This window comes from Centruroides vittatus, unplaced genomic scaffold, assembly GCF_030686945.1.
Source record: "Centruroides vittatus isolate TY-2023 unplaced genomic scaffold, ASM3068694v2 scaffold_435, whole genome shotgun sequence".
Taxonomy (NCBI): Eukaryota; Metazoa; Arthropoda; class Arachnida; order Scorpiones; family Buthidae; genus Centruroides; species Centruroides vittatus.
This window is the reverse complement of record NW_027122708.1, coordinates 2,360,749-2,385,182: the sequence shown is the minus strand read 5'-3', so window position 1 is coordinate 2,385,182 and position 24,434 is coordinate 2,360,749. Positions and strand designations below refer to the sequence as shown.

Sequence of the window (24,434 nt, the reverse complement as noted above, 5' to 3'; positions counted from 1 at the left end):
TTGTTTAAATTATTAATATAGATTTATATTTCTTAAATGCTATTTAGATAATAAATTTTATTTATAATTTCAGCTGAGATGGAAGCAATAATCCATTATTTTTTCTTTTATTCATTATTATTAAGTTATATACAGTGGTTACCACTTATTGTGGTAATTTACTAGTTAATGTAATCAGCCATTTAAAGTAATCAAAACCTGTTTTTTTCAAACCAGTTCTACGTTTCCTGTGTAAAATTTTGCAAGTTGTTTTGATCAGGTTGTCTCTTGTTATCAGATTAAACTAGGGCATTTATAATTGACAAATTAGGATTAGTTCAAGATAACTTCACGAAAACATCAGTTATTTCTTTCTTAAAATATTATACAATTGCTATTTTTTAAATGTGGCACTGATTATAGATTTATTAAAAAGTGTTCTATGCCAGTTGGCGTATCACCAGTTGAGAACTGCTGTTTTATGACTGTTACTCCTGAAGATGATATTTTTAGAATATTGAAAACTTTTTGACAAGACTATGTCTTGTTTATAAAATCGTACTGCCTGCTGTCTTATCAGCTTAGAGGTATGAAGGAGAACATGTCAGGAGTTGAAATTTGGCACAGAGTATTAGGTGCCCAAATCATGCGCGCATAAAAAATACCAGACTTGTAGGTAGTCAGGGGACCGAGAATCGAAACACAATAAAATACAAAATGGCCACACACTACAAACAGGCAGTAGTGCGAGATTTGCGCATGCGTTGCTCGTTGGTAAGTTGGAAATACGAATATTGTGAAATCGAATTTTGACAAACACGTGCGTTAGGAAGTTCGAAAAGCGAATGTTGCTAAATCGAATTTTGACAAACAAATCTTTGAAAAAAAAACCCATTTACCTGTCCCGTGTTATTCCCCACGTATTTCTGGTCTCCATGTGCTAACCCTGACCGATTGACCGGAGATTCTCGTTTCATCAGCGAAACTTTTTGAAACTAGATGGCGCGTCGTTATAATTTTACATTAAAACTAACTTCCGAAATAGAATTATTTTTTCTTTTTACATTTATTAATATATAGATATTTTGTTTGTGCAAAATAAAATAATTGCGAACTATACAATAGTCACCGTTATTTTTTTCAAAAACGGGAAATTTTCGCATTGACAAAAATTCAACCTGGGGCGTCATGCAACGGAGAGAAATTTCGGTTAATTTTAATGAAAATGCATCGTGGAAGACCTCGTGGTTGTGGCTGTGGCCGGCGAAGTTTGAATGATGGCGCTCAAAACCAGCGATATCAAAGATTATTGGAGAATGAGAACGAGACCGCCGTGAGCGTCGAAGTGATCCCTTAGTAATGAGTCTCCGAGACATAGTCTTGTCCTAAATACGTTGCCGTTTTACTTGTTATTTATTTAAAGTTGAAGTTACCACTGTAATACTGTATTTATTTTTATTTATTAAATAACACTATAATCTGATTTCCTTTAATTCTATGTACTGTACTTTTATGATTATAGCTTAATATGCTGTTATATTGATACTGTAGAATGAGGGTGGCCAATTTTTGTTGCTGCGATCGACTTTCATTATATTAAAACTAGTCGCGATCTACTGTTAGGCAAAAATGACGTCACAACGTAACGTAGTTTATAGTAACATCTGTACTAACTGTGACCTACTACCGTATTAGCCCGAATATAACGCGATATTTTTCGACCATTTATTTTCCGTTAAAAAATCGACTCGCGCTAAATTCGGGGTTTAAGTAATGGAATGTAATATAAACAAGGACATTTTCCTACAGAGATTAAAACGCGACTGAACGTCAGACCTAGCTCAACCGACCACTTCAAAACAACCATGTGATCTAGTTAGTAGGCCTGCGCTTTTGTTTGCATAGCGCTACTATAGTAAGGCTATGTCTCCGCTTGTTCGAAGTTCATTAGTCACGTGATTTTTCGACCTCCTTTTAGTCACGGGGGCTCTCACAGACGCCATTTTTTATCTTAAAATTGTGAAATTTTTGGCTTTGCTCGAAAAATTATTATTACATCTTTCTTTTCTTTATTTTCTCTACTTTTAAACAATGTAAAATATTTCTATATTGACAAAAATGCTTTATTTGTGTCGAATTTAATGTAATTTGATACGTAAAACGCAAAAAATAAACATATCAAATTTCAACTCACTGTAATTTATCTCATGTTTCACCGATTGCCATCGGGTTTGTTTGTAAATGGGGAAGAAATATGACTCATTCAAGTTAAGTCAGTAGAAATTTCGTACTACTGCGAGAAAATTTGTCAATAGACCCGCTTTACCCCCTAACGCGAAAGTCAATAAACGCTAATTGTTTTATAACCCTATTTTCAAATGCTTTTTTCTGAGTTGTAAATCGACCAATTGACTAAGTTTTTATTTTGTTTTACTCAGAAAAATGTTGTGTTTAAGATTTAACAGATATTTTCTTTACATTTTTTCACTTGAATTTTATTTTTAATTTTTTATGTGATATAGTCGTGTGTTAGGCTTAACTCGATCATTGACATGAATGTAACCTGTGTTATTAGCTATAAATACCTAAATAAATGCTTATCTAATTGAAATTTACTTTCTTTGAATTCTTTTATGAGTATTATTTTTTTTTTCTAAATATCTTTATGAAAATTTTGGAGTCGCGTTAAATTCGGGGTCGCGTTATATTCGGGCTAATACGGTATTTTATATACAGTATAAGCAAGTATTCGTTTTTTCTCTTATTCGTGAATGAATATCGAAAGCAATTTAATAGGATTTTTAAATTCAAGAAAATATAAGCGTTACGGAATTGTGAATAACGAATACAGCGGCGATCGATCGATCGAAAATTTCTTTCAGACTGACTTGTCGATCGCGATCGACTGGTTGACCATCCCTACTGTAAACACACGCACTTGTAAGGTGGCTACTTTACAAGATGGTGGAAGCTGCCTGATATTGTTATCAGCAGCTTATCATCATCAAAACAGAGATTATAATAAGCGGTGACCACTGAATAGATATAAAAGAAACATAAACAATAAGTATAGGTATTCTTTTATAATTTATGTAAATATTTCATTATTTTTGTGCTACATATTATCTCGTTAATGGTTTCTGTAAGTTTTTCATCGAATCTAATCAAGAGATATCAACACGTGTTTAGACTTTCGCTCCTAGTTTTCTGTTTCTGAATTTTTTTTCATTGTATAAATAGTATAATCGTATCCTACTTCTTACTTCTGTGGAAGTGTGTCATAAAACGACATACTTCCGCGACCCCAAAAAACATAAAAGTAAAACAAATTTGTCATTGGAGGACTTTCGCGTAAACGTTGCAGTAGGAAATGAATTAAAACATGTTTTTTCTCCCGTCCACATGAAAAGTTAATCAAAAATAGAAGGCTTTTAAATAAAATTGGCAATTAATTACTGAGAATATCAAATTGTTAAATATAAGAAGACTTAGAATTTTTCAATCGAATAATTTGAAAATGAATAGTGAACAGGTTAGTATTTCCTTTTATAGGTATTGAAAGTAGTAATAAATTTTAAAATAGAAAAATTCAGAAAATACTATTTTAGTATAACAATAAGGAAACAATTCGAAAATTACTATTATAGTAATTAAATTGTAAAGCTTATCGAAATTTAAAAATTAGAAAAAAATTCTAGGACTTGTATTTGAATATAATAAAATTGCATATAGATTATTATAAAATTATATATACAATATTTAATTTTTTAAAAGTAAAGATATCAGTTAATTTTAAATGAAAATATATTCTTTAACTGTTTATTTTGTTATATTTATTATTACAGTTGTGTATCTATCTATTTTAATAATAATTTTAAAAACAACTTTTCAAGTAAATTATTTTAAAATATAAAAATAATTTTTTAATTAAAAAAAAGAGAACAATAATGAACCTATTTTTAAGTTATAGAAATTAAATTGCGAAAAATTAATAAAAAAATATTTAATTTTTAAAATATTTTTTGTCGTTTTATGATTAAGATTAGAATTAAAATTGAAGACAGTCTAATTTTATTTAAGATCACCATTTATTCCGGAATACAACTCTTGACGACCGACGTTTCTTTGTAGGCTACTTTGGCCGCCAAAATTTAAAAATATATATTTTTAAATTAATAAATAGCAAACATTTAATATATACAAATTATACTATAAAATTTTAAATGATGATCAGAAGACAGTTTTTAAATGTTATACTCAAAAAACAAAACCGAAGAAAAGAGTGGATATAAAATTTAACAATTAATTAATGAAGTAAAGAAAAAGAACGAACTGCCAAAAAATAGATTCTTCTTGAAGAGTGACAATTTAAAATTTTTATAGTTGAAGAAAAATAAAATAAAAAACATCCAGTATCCGATAAAAATATAAAACTGTTTCGTTTTGAAAATAAAAACATATCGAATAGATTTTTGTATATTAATAATTATTATTAATGTCAACTGAAAGTCAAATTATCAGTAAATGTCATATTTGAATAATCTAATATAAGCATCATAATAATCATTTATACTTGAATAAATACTTCAGTTTAATCTGAATTGATTAGGTTAATTTTCCTAATAGTAAATTATATATAACTTACAGGCCTATATATATAATCATTATTTATTTGTCTTAAGTTTAATTTTTAAAGAAAACTTACGAATGCAATTAAGATAATTTGCTATATTATTTTTTTACACTAAGTTCGTTTAAATACACGGAATTTCTAAGTACTGCACTGGTGTTATTAGATATGGAAACTGTTGACACTAACCTTAATCTGTGAACATTTTTTGTGTTTTATTTATTGTTGTGATCGAAGATTCGTTCGAAATATATAACGAAATATTCTTATATAAATCACAACTACTTACCAAAAATTTTTGTTTTTTTTGAAACTACTTTATAAATACATTATATACGTTGTTTACTTGAAGTTAATCACGTTTAACTTTTTAATTTGTAAGTGTTTACTTTGTTTTATAAAGTAGATCAGTATTTCTTCGTTGATCATCATTTTTTTCAAACTCACTTGTTCAAATTGGCTATCGGATTAGATGTATTTACAGACGTACTTGTTTTATTGGTTCTAGGTTAGTGACGTTTATCTCACTATCAGTATCGTATCGGATGGTGGATATCTGAAGTTTATATCGCTAGCACAGTTAAAATAATTTGATAGTTGAACGATCGAGTACGTTGTCGGACAAAATGCTGCTGCTAGAGCAACGTTGTACTGGACTAATCCAAACCGTGGAGTGTGAATCAAACTATAAAACCAACATTTTTTCAAACTTAAATAATGTATAGACTTATTTTGAAAGAATAATCTTTTTTGTTTTAAACTTACTGTCTTGCCATAAATTTCCATACTTTGTTCCGTTGTCAAACGGAAGTTAAGCTGTGTAAATATTTTTAATACATTTTCTAATAAATTATTTGATTAATTTATATAATAGTTTTTGAATTACATTTTACTTCGGTTTTTTACCGAATAAAAAAAGTTATTATGTTTGGAACTTTGGTTCCTAGAATAGTTTTAGAAAATCGTGTTATTGGATTAGGATTAATTTTTTGAGAAAATTCACAATGAATTCATTTTGACACGCTGTGGTTTATAATTTTATTCTGAGAGATTGAATACAGGACTTATTTTAATCTTTATTAGTTTACTAAATTCAAATTTAATGTTAAAGTAATCATTTCAGAAACTATTAATTCTAATTATGTTAGATATACTCTACTGTACTTTAATTATACTTCTATATTTTCATTGCTTTCATACATATATGTAATTTAAGATGTAATTAAAAATTGACAACATATTGAACTCGATTCCAATTCAATAATAATCAAATTCAAACAATAATATCCATTTCAAAACAATATCAGAAATAAATTTTAGAAATTTATCAAGCGAAAAAATCCATCATTTTATGGGAAAAAGTTGTTATATTTTTTCAACAACTTATACTGTAATCTGCCTCGTGTTCTATCTATTTTATCAAAAATGAAACCGAGAAAATTTTTTTTTTCTTTGCAAAGGCTTATCAGTTATAATGCAATACAAAGTAGATTAAGTTCTGATTGTCTCAACATATCAAATTCCATCCATTATCAGTTGATAATAGATCTAGCTCTCGGGTACATTTTAATCGAGGTAGGATATTATGGGATCGTAAATTAATATGAATTAGAACGAATTAATATGAAAACTAATAAATAAATAATTGTTTTCTATGTTATTAAAAATGTTAAATATTCAGAAATAAATTTATAAAATGAAATAGTGCATTCGAATCTTACTTTAAAAATCTAGAAAGTTTATATTATAAAAGATAAGCTTTTTAAAAAAATGTGTTACTTAACCATATTTTAATGAAAATAATAATAATAATAATAATGAAAAAATATAATACTTTCATATCAAAAAATATAAAAAATGTTTATATACCGTATGTAATATATAATCTTTCTTAATAGAAGAGCATATGAAAACAGTTATTTTAACTATATGATGTATTAGATAATATTTCCTGTAATTTCTCAGATAAGAATTAGAGTAGATAATTTTTAAAATAACGAGTTTACTTAACTTTTAATAATAAAAATTTTGTAGGTTTTGAAGTATGATTAATATTTGATTTCTCTTATCATTTATATTTAAATTTATATAAATCTAATTTATTAGTTTATGTCGATTGACATAGTTATACAGAGAGATGCATTATCAACTGGCATTTCATACAATTTAAGTTGATTAAATATAAATTAATTGATAGATCTCTCAGTAAAGTTTTTTTTTGCAATTTCATTTGATATAATCCCTTCTTCTAGATTATATTTTTAATGCCACAATCATCAAATTGAAAAAAAAATTCTTGGTATAACAGATTACGAAAAAACCAACTTATTTTGGAATTTTTTTTTCTCCTGATACTTTTTACTAATTTTCGATTATATCATTATAATCTATTTCGTTTGTTATCATTTGTCAAATGTTTTAAATTATATTTTGATCTATATTACTTTGTTTACATAAGTTCAAGTGATGAGAGAGAGTATTTACACAGAATAAGCTCGAAATACCATTTCATTTTATTAATAAACATTTATGATATTAAGGTTTAATGATTCTGGAAGCCTGTTTAGAAGGCATCAATATTTTAGATATTCAAGAAATTTTATTTGAAATCAGTTGTTTCTGCGTTAATCTATTCCCCATCGATCCCATTCCAATTATCTACTCCATTATCTAGATTAAAAATAGTTTTTTCTATTGCAAACAGTCTGACTAAACAAATTTAAAAAGTTACAGTTTAATAATCATTAAATTTAGATTATTAAATTTTTATCATTAGATTTTAAATGTACAACTTAAAAAACCAGAAAAGAAATTTTTGAAGATACAGTTTAATTATTTTCTCGTATAGTTTTGAATAGTTTCTGTATATATGTGTTTTATTCTCGACTAGTTCATTTATAAAATGCGGTGTCGTCGTAGTAAGGAATTCTGCTGTCGTGACAAATCCTGATTCCATCCCGATCTTGGACTTTCATGACTTTTCATGAGTAGATGGGATTGAGATTTGCTCGCTGATCGATCTATTGCGGTTCAAATCCACTTCTATATTTGACCAAACTACGGCAATAATATTGCTTCTATGTGCTATAGATCCTTTAAAAATATATTTCAATCTTATTTTGCAATGTATTATGATACTCTCTAATAACCTTCTCCAATTGTTAATTCTAACTGAATATAGTTTAAGATTTCGAATAGTTTTTCCAGTAATTTTTGTATTATTTGGATAGTATAAATTTTATTATTTTAATTAAATGAGACAATATAAAAGCATTTCGTTGTAAAAAAGAAGAGAGAAAGAAAGAAGGGAGGATTAATATTTTCTCATTTTCTATTGCATTTTTATTATTGTTGTTTATTGGAATACAAAACCATAGTTTTATATCAATCCTGTTATAAATTATAAATATTCGAACTTATTAAAAACATTATACTGTATCTAGTTTTTAATTGAAACTTTATTTAATTTAAAACGTTTGATTCATTTTATATTTAATATATTGTTTTGTACAATCCTGGAGTACTGTACATATCAAAGCTTACATATTTAAATTTATATCCTCAAGTATCAGTTTCTTTAACGTAATGCTTAAAATTCAATTAATCAATATTAATTAAAATTTATTTATAAGATTATATAAGATTTTTACGTAAAAAGAGCTGAAAAACTAACAATTATAAAAATTCAATTTAATTTGATTATCTTTCTTGTTTCTGATTATTACACTAAATTTGTTTTAAGAATGAATTTCTTCTTAGTGGTATAAAATAATGATTAAGCGAGCTATTATCGAAGATTTTTAAAAATTTATTTATCTTTTTATTTACTTTAAATCTATATTATATGTTCTTTTATATCATGTACGGAGTAACTGTGTCTGTTATTCAGTAAATAATACAAAGACTGAGCTGCATAAATTGTTAAATCGAAGAGATACGACTTTACAAAATATTATTATTATTATTTTAAATGAAATATTATGATTAAACGAATTATTTGTTTTGATAATAGGCTTTGTTTAATCGTCTTTTTATAATATTATTTTATCGCGCCGCTACTATTAAAATAAGCTCGCTTTATGTAAATTAATAGAAAAGTTAAATATGATCCGAAAACTTTTAATAAATTATTCATATTTTCATATCGTCAATTGAATTCATTTTTATCCGATAAATCAATAAATCAGTCAAATTGTAATAGTCTAATTTAAAACTCATGGATACGTAAATGGAAGAAATTTCTCTTTCGTGCTGAAAATAAAATTGATAGTTTCATTGGTGACCGCTGATATCACTTTCGGCGTTCCGACTATGCAACCAGTGATTGAATTTCGTCGATCCCATTCCCCGATTTTTTTCTTTTTGGAGTCTGTTTGGGCTATCGATCTATATCATCGATCGAATCGGTTCTTTAGCTTTCAGCTCCCTAGGTAAAAATCTAACTTTGATATAATTTAATTCTTTAAGATTCGACGAAAATTAAAATGATACCGTATTAACTTTTCATAGTTTCTAAAATTAAGTTATTTCCATATGAAAGTGATAGAAAACTGAAGTAGTCTATTTTAAATATAATCACCGAACATTGATGGTTGATTCCGAGTTCGCGCCTGATCAATGCGGCTGGCCACGTGGAGAATTCCGGTTTTTCTTCTTCACGTGTATAACACTTTTATGGGAAAATGGCCCCCATTTAAGTCCTCTCTGGAGGCACCCTCTTAGTAGATCTTCCGTGTGTTGCGTTTCCTTTTCTCATCAATCCTATTTCAAATATATTTTGATTATTTTATTTACATTTCTAGAAAGTTATTAAACTTAAGACTTACTTTCAAAGCATTCTTTAGACAATATGCTGTAGACAGTGCCGTAACTAGGGCGGTGTCCAGGCACAGGGCGTAGACCCTAGTGGGGCGCAGAAATGACCTGGACCAAGTATTGGGTCATAGTTTTGGGGCGTAGTTACAGAAGCTCGCACCAGGCGCATAAAAGGCTAGTTACGGCGCTGGCTGTAGACTACCAATTTTTTAAATAAATGATTCCAAGTTCTATAAAGAGCACTAGCATTTCATGATATTTCCATCCTGTATTTGTTATACTTTTCCCCCTAAAATAAGTATATTTATTCAAACTTTATATTTAATGTTACAATATTACAATATACAATGTTACAATATACTACAATATTATGGTATATATAATTTATTGAAGGCATAGTTACAATATATTTGTTTTCGCAGAAGTGCTAGAATTTAACTCTGATTAATGATAAAGATTTTTAAAGAAAGTTTAAAGATAATGTAGAATTTAAGAACAGCTATAATTTAAAAAAATGCAAGATACCATTTACTAAACTAAGATAACAATATTTAAGCAAAAATATATTTTTTACATTTCACGTGTTTTCATGAATTTATTTGCTGCTCGAATTATTGCGATAAATTTTCTTTCGTAAAATAATTAAGATTGGCCATTTTATCGTAAAATAATTAAACGCATCATGCGATTAATTACTTGATAAACTGCTTTGCTAATATTTAATTCAATAAATTACCGTTCAATGCCGTTATAGATGTCATTAAATAATTATAACAATTGTTATAATTACCGTTATAATAATCGTTATGATGATAAACTATCATTATCATTAATACGTGTACAGAACACTTACATAATTGAGTTTGCTTATAACCGAGAGTTTGATCAGAAGGAAATCTCCGTGATAAATCTATCCGACTATATCTAAAAGCCCATATTTAATTTATGATTATTATAACGGAAAGTACAACTTTATTCTTCTAGAGTACAGAAATCATAAAGAATACTTTAGAGAATTTTTTCGAGAGCTTAAAAAGCGGCACTGATTTAGCATCAATAGTAAATAACAGCAGCTGCCTATCAATAACACAGTACTTAGGATAGAGCTCTTTTGGTCGTGGATTATTTGGTTTATTATTTGAAAGCATTTGGTTCTCGTCTTTTTAAGTTTAATAAATGATAAACTTTACAAATGTGTGTGTTCAATAAAATTATTTTTTAAAAATTATATACATTATTATAAGTAAATCGGGCATTAAAGCACGTTTATTAAAAACTAAAATTATTATTATAGACAACGTATAATAATATCACGATTGAATTTTTTTTCTTTTCGAGAGATTATAAGAAATATTTAATGAAACAGCAAATGGATTTCGCATAACATTTTTTAAAAATATAAATGTATGTTTTTCGTTATATTTCTAGTTAAATTTTACGAATATTGTTATAACAAAATTAATTCGAAAACGGTATACGAAAATAATTTTAGCGGCTTGTAGAATAGTGCTACTTACTTAAACTGTGATCCGGGGATCGGTGTTGGTCCACGAACAGTCCGTTACTGGGCCGCGATGAAGTTTTACTTAACGTAAAATTTCATAATTTTATATGTTAATAGAACAATTTAAAAAAGTCTTTTTAAAACATTTTATTTTATTACCTTTGTTTTTCTTTATTATTTAAACACACACACATATATATATAAACTGCATTTGAACACGGTCTCTCCGTTTTATAATTATTTTTAAATTCCTACTATTAGTTCACACTCTCCCTATATATATATATATATATATATATATATATATATATATTGTTCAAATTTTAAATCGTTAATAAAATACTTTTTATTCATCCACTCAAGTTCAAATACATTTTTTAAAACTTGTAGTGGATGACACTTGATGTTAATACAGTTTTTTCAAATATTAATTCATTAATTAAATTTAATTAATTAATTTAGTTTTATATGGGAGAAAAAAATTTCTCTTATATAAGATATTTAGCATATGTATATACATATTTATATTAATTGTAATTATTTAATAAAAAGTAACTAGAATAAAATTTTTCTTTGTTGACCTAAGTAGGAATTGACTTAAAAAATTTTTTTTTATATTACTTCTTTATTTAATTTCACAAAAATACTGACCCGCGAACACACTAGTTTTAAAAGCACTGTTCTAGAACTTCCTTTTCTCACAATGTGTAATTTGTATTCCGTGGTATGTGAAAACAACTCAACATTTTTCTTTACGTATTGTGTTTGGATTATTTTTAAATGATAAAAATTGTATTAGATTTACAGTATTTTAGTTTGAATTTTTCCAGACTAACTTTTTTTTCGTCATAGAAATATACGGCTTATTATATGTATTCGTTAGTTTGGAAACAAAATTTTTATGCAGTAATAATTTGAAATTATTAAAATTTTCTGAAATTAATAAGATAATTCAAGAACTTATTTTGTTTTAAAACATTTCTCTCTCCTAAAAATTTCCTGTTGTACGATGTGTTCTGTGTATTAAGTATTATGATTCGAAGTAGTTCTATACAAATGAAATTTTAACAAGTAACCGATATCATTTCTTAATTATTTGTTTAATAAAATTTGTCACTATCCATTATTAAACATTGTTTTGTATTTTATGTATTATTAAATACAGAATAATGTTTGAATAGGTAAAATACGAACTCGATCATAATTATTTAATTTTAAAAATTATACGGTAATTATTTCTATTTTAAATTTTGATCCGATTTTGATTGTGGTTTTCTTAAATAATTAAATTTTCAGTATCAGTCAAATTGATAGATTCTCAAAATACTAAATATTTAAAAAGTGTATTCACTTTATTTGCTACTATACAGAAATGAATTTTCGAACCACTACCTTTTTAATTATACTGATATTCGTTAAATTGAATAGTTTTTAATAACATAGAGTGAAGTTTTTATTTAAATATTTTAAAAATTTCTATTCATATATCAATGGTTATTATCTATTTGCTGGCTTATTTATTTATATGTTACTGTTATGTTACTATACATATATAAAATTTTTATGTTGGGCTTAGTTATGTTTATGTTGGATGTAATAATAAATATATATTATTAAGCTATATTGGTCTTATTCACTGACTCACTGACATGAAATGTGTTTGAGTAGAAGCAGAGTTCTTACAGAATAACAAAATGATAGTCGAAAGAATATGTCAAGCACTGTACGTTACTAGAAAAATCCAAAATCTTTAAAAAATCATGTTTTTCGGCGTTAGAGCGTGCCAAAGTTCGATCATCAACGCTTATTTTCATATTTTCATTTTTACTAGATTACGTATTGTATTACACATCAGATTATTACGTAAATAATTTGTATAAAAGTCTTTTGCGCGAAAGGGTAGATGTAGATTGAAAGTGAAATATATATCATTGCGATAGAACCAGATTTTAATTTTACTAAAAGTAACGCTTTTTTCATACTGTTATGTAGGTTCCAGCGACTTTGTTTTTACTTCTAGATGATTATAACGTTCAGTAACTGTCTTCAAAGCTGTTTTAATATAAATTTTATCTAGAGCGATTAATATGTCTGTATACATAATGTTTAATATATATAGACAGCAATTTGGCAATTTTTATAAATGAACTGCAGTGATAAAACCAAAACTACAAATATCTGAGAGAAAACAGTTTTCTCTCAGATATGCTGTTCTTTTTTACTTTATATTGTCAATTCGATGTTTGCGAGCTAAGATCTTATCCTTAAGATACCAGGGAGCACCTATTATATGATATCTTACTATGTTATTCGGATTCGAATCAGATCCGAACTTTCGTGATTTTTGATGATGAGTTTGGGAGTTCGGCTGTAACGTCTTTCCTTATTTTCTTTATGATTGAAATTTTATTCATTCTGCGTGCCTAGTGTGAAGTCAAGCGAGTGGCAACGAAGACACGTCACGTGTTGCGAATTCGTTTAGGAAATGGTTTTGAGGATCGGGATATCTGGTTAGTTGATTTGTTTGGCTTTTATTAATTCAAGGGTCATTTTGGTCATGCTGCGCCTTGCAGGAGGTCAATTCTTAACTACTTTCGATAGCATTAAAGTTTTGGTATCCAATGGAAACAGGATGCTTGCGTTTTGTACATTCAAACGTAGTAGTATGTAAGCGTATAAGAGACTAGCATAGAATATATTTATAATGTTATGAATTCGAATGGGCATCTTAAGCCTCCCGTTCTCGCTGTATGCGAAACTTCGGTTTTAACGAAAGCTGTTAAAACTTGGTTTCCCAGATTCGTTCGTAATAGGCAAAACTTCAAGTTGATTTATATATATATACTGGTATTATTGTGTGGTATCTTTTGTCATTAAATACAGTTCAGTATACAATAATTTACAGGAAACAAATCTAATGTCTAAAAAAACGTGATCAGTTTCAAATTTCAATTTTATAAATAAATAAATAATATATAATGTAAATTGACAGTTGAACAAAATTACATTAAACTGTTTTTTGAATTTTTTTTACATTTATGTAAACGAATTCTTTTTAGATATGAAAACTGCTTCAGAGAAATAAAAAACATTTGTCATATAAAAACATTAAATATTATATTTATTAATAAGGTTGTAGTTATAAAAATATAGGTACACATTTGTTATATTAACTTATTCTTTTTCTTCTCCCTGCAATTGTTGCTTAGAATATTATAAATTCGAAAATATATCTTTCGTAAAGAAACTAAATGTATATACATATAAAGATTTAAAATACTTTCAGGAAAACGTTTCATGTATATTTTATGTTCTTTCTCTAGGAAAAATTGTTTTTTCTATAGTCGACCGATATTTTCAGTATTGGATGTTAATCCAATACTGAAAATTTTGAAAAATCTCATTCAATAGATCGATACTGAAAGATATTATTATTATTTTAATGATTTACAGTACCAGTTTATTTGAATCGCATGTTTTTAATATAAAAAGTCTTACAAATAGTACAAAAACAAAATAAGCGACATTGATCGGAAGATACAGACATTTATTCTTTGTTATACAGATTTCATTTGAAATTTATATATATATCTAATGGTCCGATAAGAAAGATCTAAAAATTTCTGAAATCAGCTGTCAAATAAAAATGTATTAATGTTATATTTATGTGACAAAATCAATTCTAAAAATTTCTCTCTTGATGATGACTATTACTGTTATACTAATTGTAATATGAAATGAAATCAATAATTATATTTAAATATTTGCAATATGATTATTTATAATTTAATTGCTTAGCTGAAAACTTATATTTTTATTTCGTTATTAATTTTAAGGAAGACAAATTACTCAATTAGTTAAGAATTTTGCCAATTTCTTTAACGTTTATTTTTGCATGTCTAGCAAAGTATCATTTTTATATCTTGCATTTATAATTAATTTACAATTTTAAGCAATTATTGCCTTAGATATACTTTTATATAGAAACGCAATTTTCTTTAGTTTACGTTAAAAAAAAAAAAACAAAACAGATACGAATAATCATACAGTATTTCTATTTAAAACCTGTATAAGACAATTTAGTTTTGCTATTAAAACGCTATAAAATATAAAAAAATTTTAATATTTTACTTTTTATAAAATTTATAATTTAATATTTTATGGAACTTAGGATTTAAAGTATGCGTTAAAATATTTTGAAAGATTATAACAAATTTAAAGATAAAAAATGTCATATTTTATGTAGATTCTAATCATAATATTTTTAACTTAATATTACAGATTCTAAAAAATTCATAATGTATCTTAAAAAGATGTCAAATAAGTGCCAACTAAGTATTTTTGTATATATTATTTATTTTAACATTTTTCTTAATCTCTAAAAATTCAACGCTCACGCTCACATACGTGTATATACAGCATAGACAGTGTATAACACTCATTTGGTATAATTTTTTAATGTTGGATGTAATGAGGTATTGGATTTAAATAATTTAAATCAATCCTATCATAGAATTTAACCTTTTAGTAATTATTTATAAACAAGTGATTTTCAATTAAGTTAAACTTTTATGATATTATATTATATAGGCCTAATATATAATAATAGGTTATATTATTATTATTATCATCTGCTTATATTGTATTCAAATAAATCCTTTCCAAGTCACATGGGACAAACCATATAAACATAGTATATACAGTAGATTACGACAATTGATCATTGGTTGCATGATTTTAGCATCATATTATTCGATTAACGTTATATTATCAGATTTCGTAGAAAATGTGCTAAGTTCCGTAGATAGGATGTATCTGCAACGATAGAAGTATCGTTAAATTATTTTATTGATAAGATATGAATTAATAGATAGTCAATCTGATTTTATAAAAGTCATATGGGGTAAACGGTACAGTTATTGGCCACTTAAGGAAATTTTTATTTAAAAATACTATGATAATAGAAAAGTTAAATTTGGAAATATTATACTTACCGATGAATTCGTTTTTATAGTCTTTTTTTATTGCCAAGATCTAGAAGTTACAAACGCCAATCGTTTAATCCAAAATATGCCCTGTTTTACGAAAATGCAAAATTGTATAGTTATTGACCACACACAACGATAGAAAAACCTGCGGGAATTTTTTGCTACTCAGTCACAAATCTTTATTAATAGTTCTTTCGTATCATGCCCAATTCCGCAGGCACTGCTGGGTAACAACGTTTTGACGGCAGAAAGTTGTATTTATACTGCCATACGATATTTCCAGACTAACTTTTGTAGAACGCTTACTAAACAGGTTTAAATTCGAATAGGCACTGACATTTACCCTATGAAATTTTCTTAAATTTGACTAAGTTTGGAATAATTTTTCTCTTGCATTAAAATCCAACATCTGATAAAGTATTACCTCCCCCCTAATATTTCCGTGCACAGTACTTTATAGGGTTTCTCAAACGGGATCCCGGTCGTTTTTTTAACCCGGGAAATTTTTCTTATTCCGGGAAATTCCGCAAATTTTTTAAAAATTCACTTTTTTCTTATTTTATGTTAAGGTTGAGGAAATTTTGCAAATAGAAAGTATCATTAACTCATAAACTGTCAGAATACATTTGTATTAATTTTAAACCTACTTATTAGTTTTTTTTAACTTTTGTTCGTTATGGCAGGTCACAAATGGTCAATAATCAATACGTAGCTTATTTGTGGCAGAACTCTCAAAATTCTTTACCAGTAATATCTGGAATAAGTGTGCTTATGCTGTCTTAATTTTTAACCGTGCTTAGTAACTTCAATAACTGCGTAACGCCAAGTTGTGCAAATTGCGCAAGGATACAAACGAGTACGAAGTCTGCAAGTATGAAGTTTTTCTTCATAACCTGATTATTAAAGACAAACGAACTGCCGAATTATTGGGCTACGATCTTTCTATTAATGCTACCGAGGTAGACAAATCAAGAATACTAGAGAACAAAAGAAGTACTACAATCTCGAAAACGAACTAGAAATCTTTCAGGATACAGATGAAAAAACATAATATTTGTCTTCTCTTAATTGCATTAAACACGATTCCAATCACATCAATTGAATCGGTAAAGGCATTCTCGGTAGCAAGACTTTTCATTACTAAAATAAGAATCAGATTGAGTGATCGGAGTATTGACCATCTTTGCTTTTTAAAATCTTATAAAAATTTACAATATTTTGTATTATATTTTATTTAAAAAATCAAAAGTTACCTTCTAAGTTAGAAGTTTGATATATGTTCATTTTTTTTAAATTTTCAACTCGATTCAAAGGCATTTTTGTCGTTGCTGTATGCAGTTTCCAGCAAAATTTAATAAATTTTTTCTATTTGTGAAAATTTCTACGTAATTCAAAGGTAATTTTTAATACATATCTTATATAGCATTATTAATATGATTTTGGAGGATGCAAAACGTATTAAATTACTTTAAAAAACGAAAAATACTTAAATCATTTGATTTCAGGACATTTTGTATATCTTAAAAATAATTAATTTTGTTCCGGGATATCCCGGGAAACAGTTCACTTTTATCCCGGGATTCCGGGACAAGCAAAAGACCGGGAAATGAGAAACCCTAGTACTTTACATTGGACTCCATTATCCGAAACAATAAGGGGGGGGGGAACTTTTAGCAATTGTACTGTACTGTACATGCCACAGAGACAACTCTCCTTGTAACTAGAAATCACTAAGTCGTATGTCGATTGTAACGCCGCGAAACTAGGTCATATACGTAACATTGCGTTAGACTTTGAGTAATTGGGCATCAGTTTTCAAATTGCAGATTATACACTCCCATTGTCGTTCGTTTGTCTGTTCTTCGTTAATCTCGAGGACGGAGTTTGATAGACGAAATTCGAGACCAAATCTGGAAAGCTTAGGACCGAAGGCCCCAATTAACTATATAGGAACTTCAGGTTTGGACCGGAAGTCACGTGATTTTAAAAAAATACGATTAAAAATTTCAGCTCGGCATTGTAAGACGTCACTATAAATAATTGCTAGTTTGATTTACTTTCAAATATAGTAATTAAAATATTTATTTAATAGTAGTTTGGATAAGAATAAACGAGGAATTTATAAAGTAATACAGTATATTTATGGCATAGCAATTGGAAACTTGTATTGTTCTACTTTCTTCAACGTGCAGGGTACTAAGCGTGAGAAGGTATCTGTGACAATACTGTATGTTGGTGTGCAATAAAAGATTTTTCGTGTAACTTTAAATGGACACTGTCTAATAATGTACCCAAAGCATAAAAACAAATGAGTTTTTGGATTATCTGAAATTTGGTTTAACCGAAAGACCCTAGTCCCATCAAGTTCGGATAATCGAGATTCCACTGTGTTTATTTTCTAATACTTCATTTTCTAACTCTCTCAAACATCCCAATCATAGATTTGAATGCTTAAAATCAAGAAGAGTTACAAAATCAAAAGTCAATTTAATAGTAATAATTTTCGGAATAGTCTTAAATTGATTTCAAATAGTATTGCTGAAAATATTCCAAAAACAGATATTTCTAGAAAATTCTATACAGCAAAGTATAGACGCGTAATCTAAAGCTGTCTATAAAATTTGAACAAGATCCAAATTGATAAATCAGTGGAGTATTTTCGAATGGGCAAATAATTAGCCACAAGTACGATAATTGAAGTCTTTATTACTTAGTTCCTAATTGAAATTTTGTTAGTTGTATCATTTTTTTTTTTTTTTTTAAGGAAAGGGAAAAACTATAATAAGCACATTATCGTTTTCGTAGCCTATGTTTTACCAATATTCTAGAGTACTATAGGTAAACGGTTACTTTATTTAATGAACGTACGATGACTTATTGAACGTACTTGATGACTGCTTATATTATAGAAAGTATAATTTTATTTTTTATATTATTATTTATAATTATTTCTTTCGTAACGTTTTTATAGAAACATTTGAAAGTAAGTGTCATAATTTAAGAAAATTGTTTGGAAAATTAATATAAATTGCAAATTTGCGATTTTGAAAATTTCGTATTTTCATTTTTTTAGATTAAATACGCTGAAGGAAATGAAATTTTACACACATCGAATTGAGTAAATATCATTATTTAGATGAATATCGATATTTTGATTCGGAATCGAAAAATAAATAATCTGCCGGATTATATTTAAACTTTATGTACTGTTTTAGAATAGAGGTTTATACTTTATTTAGAATATCAAATTTTTTGCTAATGAAATTTAATATTAAAGCAGTAATTTTGATTCTGTGGTGAAGCAGCAGAAATTATAATCAAAATGTTTTTTAGGAAACAACCGTCTAGCGTTGTAATTTATTTACAACGCGATGAAAACGTTATTCGAAATTTGGCAGGACAGTGTTAAATCGATTTTCCTCTATCAATTGAAATCATCGCTATCGTTTTTAACATAGGTCTATATTTAATTATATAAATTGTATTGTGTTATCTATACATTAGTCTCTCTATCGACTATATTGCGTAGGACAATAATAGAAACGATGACAATTTCCGAATAATATATGATTATTAATTATAGCTTAAAACTCTTGTCAACTTCGAGTTGTTTACATTATTCAGGCTAAGTGCCAACTCAATTGGAACTTACTGTCTTCTGTATTTTTGTTTTTTATTTTAAATAAAGAGACGTATAGATATTTTTAAAATATTAGCATAATTTAAATTATTTAAGATTTTTTAAAGAATATGCTAATTCCAGTTATGTAAAATCTGACACTTTTTAGGATAGCAACTTTTATACATTACATTAATTTATCAGTTTTGACACAACGATCGTAATTGATGTAAATTAATGCTTTACGTCGACGATATGAATGGTTTTTCAGTCTGCTATTGATGTTACCAAATTTATGACGAAATTTTGACATCTAACATTTAAGCCATTGAACTATCTGAAGACATGAATTATTTTTTGTTATATTCAATCGCAATAAAATATATTTTATTTAGTTGTTAAATTTTAACATTACTACGAAAAGAATCACGAATACATTTTATTTATAATGAATTTTCCAAGTGTTAATAAACTTTGGCTTTAATGACTGGTTTAAAATGTTCATGTTGTATATTATTCAATTACTCCGATCGAAATACTAGAATAGTGATTCCTAAAGTGGGCGATATCGCCTCCTCGATAGTGGTAGAAGACTGGGGTGTTGGGAAAACAATATATGTAAGAAATATATGCACTAAAATAGTTGATAGTTGGAAAAGTTTGGGGAAACAATTTACTAGAGCATTGAAATATTTTTAAGATAATTTTACAACGATGGTAATGTTCTTCACGAATGAAAGATATTCTCTTTTTTACTTTAATTATCTGGATAATAAATATATCAGTCACACGTTTTCTGTAACTAATTTTTATAATGTTGAGTTATGTACAACTTATACTGTATAATTATTGAGTGGAATCAATAAATTTCGCTCCATGTTTATTTAGTTTATATAGATATGTACTGTACAATTCAGTGTTATGTAGAATAAAAATTAAAAATGATTATGTAATTCAAAATTATAATTTTATATCTTATAACGTGTATTTTCTTTTATAAAAACGATTACTGATAATAACGTAAAAATATACTTCGCAGTATAAAAAGGACGCAACTAAAATCAGAACTTTAAGAATAATTGATATTAATAATTAGATTTTATCATCTAAATTTAGAGGAATTTACAAAGGCTGGGTGCATGGGCACACTCAATTTTTGCTTGGCAATAAGCGACCAGAATGAATGAAAATGAAGAGTGATGTACAATTGATAGCATGCATTTTAAAATGGTTCTTGTTTGCATTATTGTTATATAAGTTTGTACGTTTATTTGTTCTTTTGAGAACTTTTGGCTATACGAGTTTAATTGGTGGTTGTTTTCATTTTTTACGCTGCAAATTTGAAAATCATTAAGATCTTTTACAAAATATTAATTAGTAACGTAGTAAACTACATTACTAATTAATCTGTAATTAATCTGTATTTTTCGTAAATAAGTAATATACAAATTTCCATTTTTTTCCGTAATTTTTTTTCGTCTTAAAGTAGTTTAATTCTATATGTTTAGATTGATTTTAAATTTATTTAATTTTAGAGTAATTTCTCGCTTTCTATGATAAATATTATAAGTATTATTTGATTAGCAGAGAGTTAATAAATTAAATTTAAACATGGTTGAAAGTTGTCAAGAATTTTTTCTTCATTCTTTTAAAATTTGACGTAATGAAATTTAATATAATAAATCATACACAAGAGTAATGAAATATTTATATATTTTTTGCATATTTAATCGCCAAAAAATGTCTTTATTTTAACTTTTATTATAAATAACAAATTTCTACTCCTATTTTTCATTTTTTCCTCTCATTATCATTTATCTTCTACTAATTATTATATTTTACGCGTTTAAAAAAATATTGTTCTTAATTTCAAATCAAAAATTATTTTCTTTATGTTTATCATCGGAGTTTTATGACAGATTTCATGACAATGAAGAATTGATTTAATTAAAAATTAATTAAAAAATATAGTTAACTTTTGAAAGTTACTTTTAATCAATACATGTTTGTATTTTTCCTTTCCTTTTCACTAGAATAAAAACAACAACATTAACTTAGTGCCTATAAACTGTTTTAAATGATAAATATCGACGCAAAGCAACTTGAGTGCATTTTCAGCATTCTTTCTCATTGGTTTGACGTTAACGGGCCAAATTAGACGATACATTCATCTCAATAGGATTGTACTGTTTGTTTTTTTCTTTCTTTCCTCTTTTTAAGGAACCAGTACTTCAAATTTATTACAGGTATATTTAAAAATTAAAATTTAGTATTTGTCAACTGTGTTTATACAGTATTTTTAAACTACGCCTACTCTCTGTGATGCTTTGTTGACTTCAGGTTAAATCAATTCTTCATCGTTTAATATAGATTGCTGTCGTGGTGTCTTATTGCGGATTAGAGTTACTATAGACGAGTTCTAGTATAAACCAAGATTCGCATGAGTAACTTTTTTGGTCGGTGAAAAAGTTTTTATTCATATTTAATCACCGCACGAGCATTTCTTTCAAGTGGAAACGTAGTCGTTTACCAATAGAAGAATAATAAACAAAACGATTATTTCATGCATATATTCGTGCTTTATAGAATTGGCCTCAGGCCAGAATGACTATATAAGAGATTTTAGAGTTTTAGTGTTTGTATGAAAGACGCCGTCTATTGGCTGGCTATTCTCCGCCTCTTTCTGTCTTGTGTGGAGTGAGTCTTGTGTATAGACGATACGTGATCGAAACTGTTATCGGGACATGTTTCGCCGCTATGTATTTCTTATACAGCATGATGAAGCAGTGGAACGTTTTTGATAAACAGACAATTAGAAAAGCTAAGGTTGGTTGTGTTTTTTCTTTCATTAAGCTTCGTGTCAGAACTAAATGCTATTGGATTATGAGGTGTGACGTCAGAATCAGATGCTTCTTATGTAAACAATTAATGCAGTATGAATGTTTAATGTGCCTTCACAAAGGATATATTTTTAAATGTACGAATTTATTTCTATAAGAATGTCGTTTTTGAAAAACGAATTTAGACACAAGTAAATCGCCCGGTTCTACGCATAAATTTGAAGTTATCGGATTAGTTACGATGAGTTAAATAATCCAATTAAAATATTTTAAAATTTAAAAAATAAATTGTTTTAAAATTCCGTAAATATTATTATTTAAAAATATTGATTATAAATATTTTCGTATTTTTAAAAATATACTCAATAAAATTAATTCGTGATTATTGAATGAATTATTATTAAATTTCATTTATTATGAAGGAAAACAATTTTTTGTGAAGAAAAAGAATAGTCTTCATAAACAATAATAAAATTCTCATTAATTTAATAATTATTTAATTATCTAAAAATGAATTTCTAGAATTCAAATTATTAACTAAATTTGTTTATAACAACAACAGCATACAGTATTTAACTATAAATTCTATTTGTTATTATTAGAAACAATTTTAGTAATTCAAATTCTATAGAATTTTCTACAGAAGTTTTTGAAATTCCTGTTAATTTAATATACAGATGGAGTTGAATATCTGCTAACTTTAGATGTTGAATATAATATGTTGAATTTATTTTATATTATAGATTTGTAAGAACTTAACTGAATTTTGTATAGAAATGAAATTTTCTAGAAATTTAAATACTAAAATAAAGTTGAAGTTGATTTATAGCAATAACAGATAGAATTTATAGTTAACAGCATTCAGCATTCTTATTAATTCTAATTTAATTAATTTTTTCATGTAAAATGTTTTTTGTATCACATATTTATTTCTGACATATGAAGCAAAAATGTCAAGAAAAAACATGTTTTCTATTGTAATAAATGAAGTTATTTACTAAAATGTTATGAAAACAATTTATTTTATATTTTTTAATTTATATTAATTTATGAATTGTGTATAAAATGTAAACAAATATCTTCTGTTTATTTATTTATATATTTGAGGAAATGAATTATATATATTCAAGATTGTAATGAAATATTTATAATAATATTTAAAATCATTTTCTTTAATTAAATTGTTTTAAAATGTCAATTTAAAGAGATTTTAAATTAATCAAAAATTTTAATTTGTAGTTTACATGTAATTAAATAAGATTTACTAAATACTTTTGTAAAGGTTTGCTTTTATAATTAATATGAAATATTTAATACACAGTTATAAAGTTTATTTATTTTAATATTTCAGCTAAATTTTATATATATAAATTTATATAAAAAATTGGTATAATTATTTTATTATAACATATTAATATTAAAAGTATATATTTTTTATTTATAATTACTAGATAATACAATATTGATATAATTTGTTTTTCTTTATTCAGCTTTATGATAGGATAAACACTCGTTCCTATAGTCCTGTAAAGTGCCCTCCATCTGATGCTTTGACTAGAGCAAAAGAAGTAAGAATCTATCATTGTTAAATTACAAATGAGCACATTTATTTTATGTTTATTTTTATTTCTATAACCCTCAAACATATCGTAATTAATAACTGCTTAATTCTAATTAATTTTTGTAAATAGAATAATATACAGTATAATAAATTATATGTTATTTAATTGTTAATACAGCTATGATATTATAGAATCATAAAACAAAAAAAATATAGCATTCAAAATAATCTGTTAAACTGTAATGGCATCATTAAAAAAATAATAATAATAATTACTGTACAGTAAGACCCCGTTTAACGTGCAGGATGTGTTCCTAGATGACAAAGAGCTAAGTGAAACAGCGTTAAACGAGGTCATTTTAATATAGAGTAAATAGGGAAAGGGGAACACGTGACCAAAAATAAACAAATTTTACTCTAATTTTTAGTTTTTATATTAATTTGCATAACAATGTATGTTAAATAACACACAAACATATTCATACAGAAATGTAAAGT

General features: G+C 26.6%; 1 protein-coding gene across 6 annotated transcripts in view; it reads left to right on the top strand.

Annotated features, from left to right (window-relative positions):
• LOC136989043 (peripheral plasma membrane protein CASK-like) overlaps positions 1–24,434 on the top strand; it is a 262,489-nt gene that overhangs the window by 76,564 nt on the left and 161,491 nt on the right. For all 6 annotated transcript variants that reach the window (XM_067287110.1, XM_067287109.1, XM_067287105.1 and 3 more), the window contains one exon: positions 23,866–23,943. In XM_067287110.1, coding sequence (XP_067143211.1) covers positions 23,866–23,943 — 78 coding nt within the window. The remainder of the gene's footprint in view (positions 1–23,865; positions 23,944–24,434) is intronic.